The following is an 11151-nucleotide window of genomic DNA, read 5'->3' as shown; positions in this document are numbered from 1 at the left end:
CCATTCTCTTCCTCTACCCACATCTGCCTTTGTGCACGCTGGCTTGTTTGGAGGAATCTTTAAAAAGCCACCTGTGTGATAGTCCTTAATGAACATGCAGATTGATGGGCACAGAGGGAAACTGAAGGAGCAGCATGAGGGAAGCAGGCTTAACCGGATGACTATCTACAGATCAGGTGTTAGGAGCAGCAGCTTTGCTCAACTGTGTGAAATCCCTTGAAGCGTACAATCACTATCTGCCAGAGGGCCTGATTTTGCTTGCAAATCTATAGAGACAGCTTGTCAAGGCCCCAGAATCCAGTTCCTGAATATTCATAGGTCGGCCAAGCAGCATAGCTCACTGGAGGCAGGTTGGGACTTCACCAAAAAGTCCAGAGGATCTTGGCAAGGCAGGAGTTCCCTCACTAATGCTTGTGGGTTTGTTCCTCAGGCACTTTGAAGGCTGCTTTGCTGAGCAGTTCCTTGTCTTTTTGCTTCTGGAATTTAAGCATAGGCCTCAGTAAGCTCAGTTTTCTAGCCCTCTCCCCCTTTTTTTAAATAGTCTTTTTAAAAAGTTCAAGTCTTAAAGCAAGAGGGTCCATATCAGCTTCTTTCCCAGAAACAATGGTCAAACAGTAAGGACCCAATTGAGATCCTTTTGCTAAAGGCTGGCATGGCGTACAGTGCCAACAAAATACCTTCCGAAGACTTCTCTCTCCTCATGTCTCCCTCTCTTTCCCTTTTCCCTCCAAGAGGAGCCCATTGTTTTGTGTGAAATTAAAAGGAATTCCCAAGTCCTTCCTCAGTGGACCAAGGAACCAGTATGCAGAAGCTTTTAGATCAGGGGTAGATTGAATGCAGAGCCCTGTAATGAGAGAGGACTCGACTGTGAGTCTCCAAAGTGGAAGCCTGTAGTCCATGTGCTTCACTGAGAGCAGTCAAAAGCTACTTCTTATCCACAGCCCTACTTACTTTGTGTCATTCCCAGAAAAGACCCCCAAAGCCATCTTTTGGCGTGACCATAGAGTCCCTAGTGAACAGCGACAGTCACAGGCAGCGAGTGTGGGGAAAAGTCCTCCAGAAATTGAGTCTGCTGAGTGGATTCTGGTGCAAGCTTTAGGCACACACTGGCCTCTGTTGCGCTGTTGTTGTTGATGGAACTGTTGTTGCGGAACTGCTCCTTGGCAGGACGGATGGCCACCATGAACTGGCGCTTGAAGGTCTCACTCAGGGCAATGTAGAGGAAGGGGTTGAGGCAGCTGTTGGCATAGCCCAAGCTAATGGCGAAGTTATAGGCATAGAAGAAGGCAACAGAAGGCGTGTCAATGCCGAGATGTACCAGCTGGAGGATGTAGAAGGGGGCCCAGCAAATGAAAAAGGCAGAGCAGATGGCAACTGCCATGCGGGTGACTTTCTTGGTACGTACCTGGAGGCTCCTCTGGGGAAGGGGGACCACAGTGGTAGCCATGTGCTGGAGGATCTTAAAATAAACAACACAGATGACAATCAGTGGGATAGCAAAGGCCAGCATGAACTGGTAGAGCGTGAACCAGTAGACATCAGTCTCAGGGTTGGGAAGCAAGAGAGCACAGCGGACAGTCCCATCCTCCAGAGGCATCAGGCCTGCATACATCCATACGGGAATGATGGTCAGGAAGGAAAGAAGCCACACCAAGCAGATTACTGAGGCTGCTACACATGGTGTCCGGACATAGGTGGATTTCAGAGGGTAGACGGTTGCCAGGTAACGGTCGAGGGTCATCACTGTCAGGATGTTGGTGCTGGTGATCTGGCTGTTAGTGTCCAAGGCGGTGATGATGGTGCACAAAGGAGCCCCGAAATACCAGGCGCCGTTACCAAGGAGCTGGTGGATGAGGAAAGGCATGCCCAGCAGGAAGAGGAGATCCACGATGGAGAGGTTGAAAATGAAGATGTCGGGCACCGTCTGCTTGCACCTCAGCTTCTTCTTCTTGACAATGGTGTAGATGACGATGAGATTCCCGACAATGCCCAGGAAACAGATGATGCCGAACAGGCTAGGCATGATCACATTGGTGTAGGGGGCTGCCCTTTCTGCCACTGCCAAAACAAACCAGAGCCGTGAGTCTTAACAGCCTGGGCTTCATCCCCCACTGTGCCAATACCCCTGTGCAGCTGGATTTCTCCTCAGCTCAGAGACAGGTTTAAGGAATTCTGAAATTGTGTGGATACTAAAGTGGGGGTAATTTACATCTTTTCCTGCCCTGCCCAATGCACATGGCACACCAGCTTAGTTTCACATTTACATCCTCTTTGCCATATAAGCATCCCCATAATGCAGTGGTTTTCAAACTTTTTTTCGGGCGACCCAGTTGAAGAAAATTGTTGATGCCCGCGACCCAACGGAGATGGGGATGAGGGGTTTGGGGTGTGGGAGGGGCTCAGGGCTGGGGCAGAGGGTTGGGGTGCGGTGGTGAAGGCTGCGGGGTGGGGCCGGGAATGAGGGGTTCAGGATGTGGGAGGGGGGTTGGGGTACAGGAGGGGGGTCAGAACTCTGGGCTGGGGGTGCAGGCTCTGGGGTGGGGTCGGGGATGAGGGGTTTGGGGTGCATGAGGGGGCTCCGGGTTTGAGGGGGCTCAGGGCTGGGGCAGGGGTTTGGGGTGCAGGAAGGGGCTCTGGGTTGGGGGGGGTCAGGGCTGGAGCAGGAGATTGGGACGTGGGGTTGGGGCATGGGTTTACCTCAGGCAGCTCCCAGTCAGTGGCACAGCGAGGGTGCTAAGGCAGGCTTCCTGCCTATCCTGGCACCGCAGACTGCGCTGCGCCCTGGAAGCAGCCAGCAGCAGGTCCAGCTCCTAGGCAGAGGCGCGCAAGTGGCTCCGTGTGGCTCTTGCCCACAGGCACCATCCCCTCCCCTCGCTCCCATTGGCCATGTGGAGCCGGTGCTCGGGGCAGCACGTGGAGCCCTGTGGCCCCCCGTCTAGGAGCCAGACCTGCTGCTGGCCACTTCCGGGGTGCAGCGTGGGATCGGAACAGGTAGGGACTAGCCTGCCTTAGCTGGGCAGCACCACTGACAGGACTTTTAACGGCCCAGTCAGCGGTGCCGACCAGAGCCACCACAACCCAGTGCCTTACATTCTGCGACCCAGTACTGGGTCACGACCCGCAGTTTGAAAACCACTGCCATAATGTACCTCAGTCCTGACTTGAGACAGCTATGCCAATGTACCTCAGCTCTGACCTACCTCCTGCAAGAGGTCTCTAAAGCTTCTCCTAAATACTAAGGCCAAGGTTTTCAAAAGCGGGTGCCTAAAATTAGGCCTCTGAGTCCATATTTAAGCACCTGATTTTCAGTAGTGCTGAGAACCCAGCTGAAGTCAATGGAAGCTGCAGCTGTTCATCACTTGTGGAAAGCATTAGGCCCAGATAACCAAATTCATTTTCACTTGTTATGTTGATAGTCTCTGTAGGTTAATGGCCCAATGGCCAATGCCAACTCACACCTGATTTCTCTGCATGACATCCCAAGTCTGAGTTAGTGTTTGCTGAAACTACTGCCTTGTCAGGAAGCACCACGAACCACATGTGCAAAGAGAAGACCACCATCCCCAGCGGAGGCAAATCACTTTTTATCTTGTTATTTTTCTCCTATGGGGTATGTTGTTTCCATGGGAAGTCATTGTGTAATTTATTTGTGTGCCTGTTGAAATTATATGCACTACAGTTCTCGCATCCCCTAAGCCCACTCTATGACTGGCTCTCATTGAATTGCAGATGATTCAAACTGATTTTAATTGGGAACACTTTTCAATTACTCTATTCTTCTGTCTCCTTAACAACTTGTTCCTGCAGGGGTGTAGTGCAGGAAGTGGGGGACATTTACAGTAGAACCCAGAGAAATAAAAACTAGCAAATATGTCACTAGTGTTCAGTCCCTCTGAACAGCAGATACCCATTCAGGGCCAAGTATTGCCAGTTAAAACTCTTGAGTCCAAAATTTTATCTGTTACATCAGAGTAAATCTGGAGTAACTTGACAGAAGTCAATGGAGTAACTCTCAATTTACACCGAGGGTGGGGTGGGGGTCAGAGAGCAGGATCAGACCCAGGACTAGCAAAACAGACTTGTGCCACCTCAATCATGTCATGTTTGCTTTCTAGGGAGCAGAGATGTGACAAGTCGCTGGTACCGCTATGCTTTTGACACTTGGAAGCCTCACGATGAGTCATAAACAAAGCCAGGTAGGAACATTTTGAACCGATAGCCATATGCATCCTATCTCAAGCATCCGCACAGTTGACAGAACGCAGCCAATCAGCCACAGATGGGAAGAGCCTTGTCACAGGTAAAGCAGACTGGTTTGCTAAGGATTCATATTTGTATCTCCAGCAAAGACAGCCCCCTGCTGCTTCATCTGCTGTTGATTCGAAACTGAAGTGAATGATGAGAATCTGTTTGGCTGATGTCTTAGGAACACTCTGTCCAAACTAACTGAAAATATATTATCCATAAGAAAAAAATCCATATGCCTGTGAGATTTTCCTGCTGGTGCCCACCCTCCATGTTCAGCTCATAATAGAAATAATTTTGGCATAGGCTGTTTCCAGGGGATTAGTGACCCACTGAGCTTAATGGCCCCTGTCATGGCTGTGGTTGAAGTGTATCAATTCCTCCCAGCTGGTCATTAATCCCCAAGAAAAGCCCTGTGCTCTATGGCTTTAAATAACACTCTGCCATAGGAACACAATTGAGACCTGTTGTTGCTCCCACATTATCAAGCCCACACATCTCCAGAGCATCCAGACTGGCCTCCCTCTTTCCCAGAGCCTGGAGGTGGGAGACTCTCCCTCCAAGCTGCTATATAGTAGCTAGTATGAGATGTGTGTCCTCACCCCCCACTTCCAGGAACAGGGAGGATTGTGTTATTAAAACACAGGACATTCTATTCAGAGTCCCAGCCGTTAAAATGTACTTTGCTGGTGTACAACTGAGTTTTTTAAAATGCTTGTAGTGGTTTTGTAATGTTTGGTACAAGCACAAATAATTTTATAGCAAAGTTAATGTAAGTACAAAGGCCTCACATAAAGGATTATTTCTATAGCGCCTTTCATCCTGGATCCCAAAGAGCTTTGAAGACTTTGTATTTAAAGCACCACTAAAAAGAAGCCAACACTGGGATGGAGGGCAGCATGTATGCAGACGACTGGTGCAGTGTGTACTGAAGGACAGTGGAAATAAGGGGAAACTTTAGCCAATGAGAGACACAGACAGTCAGTGCAGTGTAGACAGGACCTTAGGGTTTAAGGCCATATGAGTAAGTGTTGCAATGAATTTAGTGTGTGTGTGCACTAGTGCCCTCCACTGAATAAAATCAGAACTACTCAGCTGCGTGGATTAGACTCTGTACTGCTACCATCTGAAGGAGATTCTCCTTTAGCTCAAGTGGGTAGGGACTTTCAGAGCAGAAGGATCTGAGCTCTATCTCCATGGCTCCAAAGTGGCCATGCACTGCAGAATTATGACAACTACTTGAATTCTTATATGGCAACAAGATTTGTCACAATTTGGCGTTACTGTCCTTGTTAATGGCTCTACATCTCATCCTGTGATCCATAATCAGTCAAAACATGCATTCACTTTAGTGGAAATTTTGCCTAAATGAGGATCACAGGACCTGGCCTACAGAGCTTTACCTCTAAGGTGAGAATGTACTTGTAACAAACGTATCCAAATACATATTAAACTGTCAAATACGTATTAAACTGTCTTTTAGTGTGTTTGCTAGCCAAGGACTTAAAGTGAAGCATTCAGTGAATAAAGGTGACGGTGTCATCCACCTTCTGAAATAAGGAGCTAGATCCTCAGCTGGTGTAAATATTCATTGCTCTATTGCAGTAGTTCTCAAACTTATTTGATCGGATCTCCCTTATTTGTGTCTGTAGTCATTTATGTCATTTCCCCCCCCCCCCCGCCAGTACATATACCGCCACCCAGCTCTGAAGGCAGAGGGGAGAGCAGTAGCTGCTAGCCAGATGCCCAGCTCTGAAGGCAGCGCTGTGCCAGTAGCAGCACAGAAGTAAGCGTGGCCATGTGAAAAGTGATATTTGTAAATATCACTTTTCACAGCAGACTTAGTGCCCCATTGCCACCCTTCTGCGCTGCCACCCTGGGGCTGATGGCTGGAGTCCCACCATCTCCAGGTGAGGGATTAGGAAGGAGCGGGGAGAAGGAGAGCCAAGCCTGGGCTGCCTCCTTTTGAAGGATGAGGGTGTGTGAGAGGAGAGCCTGGGCTGTCAGCCCCTGGGACATGGGGGCTCCAGCTGTGCCCTTTATCCCCACCTCCCGGTTGTGCACAACCTTTCTGCATGAGCCCCATGACAGACAGAGCTCTTTAAAAAAACACCCACACCCAGCTTGCACCTCCCTTGACACTTTCCTGCACCTCCCCTGGGAGGCCAGCCCCCCCTAGCTTGAGAACCGCTGCTTCTATTGATATCAGTGTCAGATCCTCAGCTGCTGTAGATCCTTGTAGTTCCTTTGAAGTCAATGGAACCTCACCAATGGTACACTACTGAGCGCCTGGCCTAATGGGCTTCTTCACAGGATAAACCATATTGGCTTCTGACTATAAGGTGGTAGCAAGGTCCAAGGGATAAAGCAAAGGACCCAGGACCTGGGTTTTGCTCCCAGCATTACCAGGTTCCCTTTCTGATCCCAGCCACACTGCTTACCTTCTCTGTGCCTCATTTCCCAGCTGTACTTCCCCTCCGCTGTGAAATGCTTTGAGAGCTAGGGCTCAAACGTGCCGCCGTAATGCTAGGAATTGTGATGATTATTGCCTTAGGCTCAGAATGCAGTGGAAGGATTTCAACTGGCTATTACGAATGTTAGAATAAAAAATAATAAGGCTGAACCCAAAGCGTTCCGGGCTTGCCCTGGAGGGATGACGTCCCTCGCACTACGGCTATCGGTTAATTGAAAGGGATCTTTGCTGGGAACTTTGCACGCTGCCGCATTCAACTTCTCCCTCCCTTCGCACTCTGCACGGAGCCCCCCGGCGGGGTCCAGAGAGCGGCCCCCAGTGGAGCCGGGAGACCAGCGCAGGAGCTGTCCAGCCCAGCTGGTTCTGAAGTGTAAATTTCACCAACTTGCCGCGTGTCTAATTGGGGTGGGGGCGTGGGGGGACGGCCGAGGGAGGGGAACGGAAGCGGAGAGCACAGCCCTGTTCCCCGAGGGTTACGGGGCAGGCCAGGAAGAGGCGCTAAAGCAGAATCTCCCCTCGGTCCAGGCTCAGGGCATCTTCTTGGAGCCGGTTCCGTTTCAAGCCCGGAAAGTGCAGGGCGTATAGGTGGGGCCAGCGCTGGGCTCCCCCAAACCTCCGCATACCGGTAGCCGGCACCAATCAAAGCAGCAACAAGAGATCCCCTTGCCAGAGGCTTCCCTGCCCACCGGTCCCAGCCCATCCCGTAGGGTCTGCTGCCCTCAGCCCCGCGGGTCCCCCGGCCCGCACTTACCGGACCCGTTCCTGGGAGCCCAGGCGGAGCAGTTCCTTGGGCACTGGGACAGGGAGTTTTCCGAGGCCATCTGGCATCTAGAAGGGGAGCCACGAGGCGAACCTCAGCCGGATTCCTCGCCTTGCCTGGACGCCTGGCCGCTCCCCGGCATCTCTCTGCGGGCCACGGGGCGTGGGAGAGGGAAGGGGCCGGCGGCAGGCGGGGCAGGGTCTCTTGGGCAAGTTGGCAGGGAGCCGGCTCCGAGGGACTTCAGCGGGCCGCCGGGCTGGGCGGCTGGAGCCGATGTTCCGGGCGCTGCACGGGTCTGGCGGCTGCGGACATGAACTTGGCTGCTTCGGTCCCGGCTCCGGAGAGAGCTGCGGGGGCAGCCGAGCCTGCAGCCCCTAGCGGCGGGCGCCGCGTCAGCCTCCAGCGCCGCTGCCCTGCGCCCGCAGCTGGGTCAGCCCCGCATGCACTGCCGCCGCCGCAGCGCTGGCTGCCCGGGAGGAGCGGCGGCCGGGGCTGGTCTCCCGCCCCCTCCCCGGGGCGCTCAGCGCCGCAGCACTGACATCAAAGAGCAGCTGACTCCGGCCGCCAAGCACACGCGTTCACACACAGCGGTGTGCTGCGTGGCATTGGCAAGCGGCGCCGCCGAGAGCCGGGGGCGGAGCGGGGATGGAGGGGGTCCTGCCCAGGAGACAGCGATCCAGCCAGGCAGCCGCTTCCTTCCACAACGGGACTCTGTCTGCCCTGGCAGGCTCGGGGAAGAGGACGCGGGCACAGTGTTCAGCCTGGTGTCCCCTGTGGTAAACCTCGCTGGACTTTGGATCAGGCGGGGTGGGAGGTATGGGGGGGAGGTGTGAGGAACCAGCTCCCCCATGGAGGATATCTTCTCCATTCTCCTTGTGTATTTCCCCTCTCCCCACACTCCTCCCACTCCCAGGACTGACCCCCAGCTAGACATGGTCCCAAATACAAGGAATTAGCACAACGATTCCCAAACTTTCCCATACTGGGTCCCTCCAGGGCTCCCTCTCATCTAGCTGGGATTCCCCCCCCTCCCATTTACCAACTGGAGAAGGGCAGAGTGGTCAGGAGTGCCTGACATTGGTTCATGACCCTCCCCAGAGGTCATGAACCCCAGTAGACAAACCCTAAATTAGCACATGGTGCCACCCCTGATTTCCCCTTCCTGGAGCTGAAATCCTAAAGAGATGGTTCTGCTCAGCCCAGTCAGATACATACATCACTAGCCATGGATTTTGGTGTGTTGTCGATGAGCCCCATATGGATTGAGGTTGAGCTCAGCAGTGCTCCCTTGGTTGTAATGAGTCATTTTCTGGCCACCAGTGAGAGTTTGATATGATCAGTTTTTGTCTTTTCGATTGTTCTGCTCTCCTGGTGGCAAACGGGCAATATAGATTTCTCTCTCTCACGCACACACAAAGTGCTTTCGTCAGTGAGTCAGAGCAAGCACCACTAACAGATTTGAGGGAGTGCTGTGGGCTGTCAAGACACCAGATAAATTACCCACCGAAAAGTGTGTAAACACGTTTCATCCTCTGATCCCCCTCAGCTTCCTCTGACTCAGGCTGCATGTTTCATTCCACGTTTGAGATAGTTCTTCTTGTAATCAATTCAACATTTATTATTGAATTATTTATTGATTTGATTCCTGAACCTGGAATTATTTTTTTTAGACTTTAAGTTTAGCTTTAGCTCTCTCCATGTACCATTGTGAGGGCTGAGATCAGCGGAGTGGTTGCTTTTCAAAAGTGCTGTGCACCCACATCCTTAGTTGAAGTCAGTGAGAGCTGCAGGGACTCAGTATCTCTTAAAATCAGGCCCTTGGTGTGCACTTCTCATGACTCATACATGGATTGTCATTTCAGCAGAGTTTGACCCTAGCACCGCAGCTTGGCCCTCCAACCACTTAAGTTAAAGGAGTATATCACCATTAGCTGGCAGCAGCAGTAGGCTGTTATCCTCTAGTGGATTAGCCACTAAAAGGAAGATGTGACACTTGCATTGCCGATGTGTTATGCACACAGAAGGACTGGAGGCAGGAAGTGGCAAATTCTCCACTGACGTTTTACTGGTGTAAGTAAGTGGAGAATTTGACCCAAGATGTTTCTCAGCAGTTGGTTACCCATGGGATATGAGAATGTGTGGAATCAGTGAAGCTTATGGAAAAGTGACATTGTCGAGAAGGTAGATATGTTTCTTTAAACAGCTTTTTCCAGACCCAGTTTTAAAGTCTGTCTTACTTTTCCCAGGGGAGGAAGTGGCTTTCTGAACAGACACCAGTTTTTCTACAAAGTGGAAGTTTGACATTTAAGCTTCAGCAGGTTTCCAAAGCAAAGCATTATTTTGGCACTTACACCTCTAACATTATTGTTCACTTGTGAAACAGTTGCAGCATTAAAGGAAAACTGCAATACAACTTCTCAGATACCTGAGGTATGATAGACCACAATGTCAATATCTCCCAATGCACAAGTGGAATGGGCTTATCTTCCTGTAATCTGATACTCTGCACTTCAGATTCACTTTATCATCAACATCATAATTTTATGGTATTATTCCACATTGTATTATTCATCATTTCTCTTAAGGCCTCAGCAACACTGTGACCCTATTGTGCTAAACCCTGTACAAACATACAGTAAAAGGCAATCTCTGCCCCCAATGGATTTATAGTCTAAAGGACAAGCCATAGCAGGTGGATTAAACCAATGGGGAAGAGAGGATGGGATAACAAAACAATCAGATGTGTTAGCATAGACTAGATGCATGCACAATTCATAGCCCATCAGTAGAAGCAATAGGAGTAATCAACTCACCACCTGCCTGGCCATTGTGAGACAGCAGTTTTCTGTGTGTATTATGCCGGTTTATCTAAATCCGGATCCAGCAGGCAAAACTGCCATTGAAATCAATTGTAGAAATTGGAAATGTAGTATAAGTGTTAAACTAACCACTTTGTCTAATTGCAATGAAAATTGAGTCACTAACCCGCAGTGAAAATGTGCCTTACATTAAAAGAGAGAGTCATTAACAACCAAACAGGGGGCTGCCATCTTGCTAGTTTAATGAAGTAGGTTAAGGCACAGGAAATGGAGGAAAGCCACTTGAATGCATAAGAAAGGTGGAGACTTCCAAAGTTGTTGAAAGGCAAATTCTATTATTGGGAAACAAATCTGGTTGCTTTAACAACAGTTTAACACTGAAAGTCTCTTGCATTCCAGTGTTGAGTTGCATTTCCTGTGTCTCTACCTATGTCCCTGTCTTATGCAGTATGAGCAAAACTGCAGCAAGCCCTGGGGGAGATGCTGGTACAATCCACAGTTACAAAACTATTATAACAGTCTCTCCAACCGGTTTTGCAAATGAATTTTTAAATTCATTCTTACTTAGTAAATATTTACTTAATACCTAGATACTACTCTGATTGGCACTCTATACACTAGCTAAGGGCCTAACCCTGCAAATCCTCATGTACATAATTAGCCCACTGGCATCACTATTCATGCAAGTCGGGGTTTGCAGGATTGTGCTTGATGATATTAATACTAATCACAACCATTTTCCTTTAAACTGATCAAATGAATACTGTGGGTAAAATTCAGTCCTGTGCAGAAAACCAGCACAAGGGCTATGCACCACTTGCATGTCAAAATCAGACTTATATGGTTCATTGGCC

At 50.1% G+C, this 11151-nt stretch overlaps 1 protein-coding gene across 1 annotated transcript; it reads right to left on the bottom strand.

The window, feature by feature from the left end:
• Nucleotides 1-1009: 1009 nt before the first annotated feature.
• Nucleotides 1010-7539, bottom strand: LOC112116568 (melanin-concentrating hormone receptor 1-like). Its single transcript, XM_024214158.2, has 2 exons — nucleotides 7470-7539; nucleotides 1010-2058 (listed from the first exon to the last, which is right to left on the bottom strand). The coding sequence occupies exons 1-2, from the start codon at nucleotides 7537-7539 to the stop codon at nucleotides 1010-1012; spliced, it is 1119 nt and encodes a 372-aa protein (XP_024069926.1).
• Between the last annotated feature and the right edge of the window lie 3612 nt (nucleotides 7540-11151).

The sequence above is a fragment of the Terrapene carolina genome, unplaced genomic scaffold, assembly GCF_002925995.2.
Source record: "Terrapene carolina triunguis isolate 2854851 unplaced genomic scaffold, T_m_triunguis-2.0 Scaffold192, whole genome shotgun sequence".
Classification (NCBI taxonomy): domain Eukaryota; kingdom Metazoa; phylum Chordata; order Testudines; family Emydidae; genus Terrapene; species Terrapene triunguis.
The sequence above is the reverse complement of the archived record's forward strand: the minus strand, read 5'-3'. Positions and strand labels throughout refer to the sequence as shown.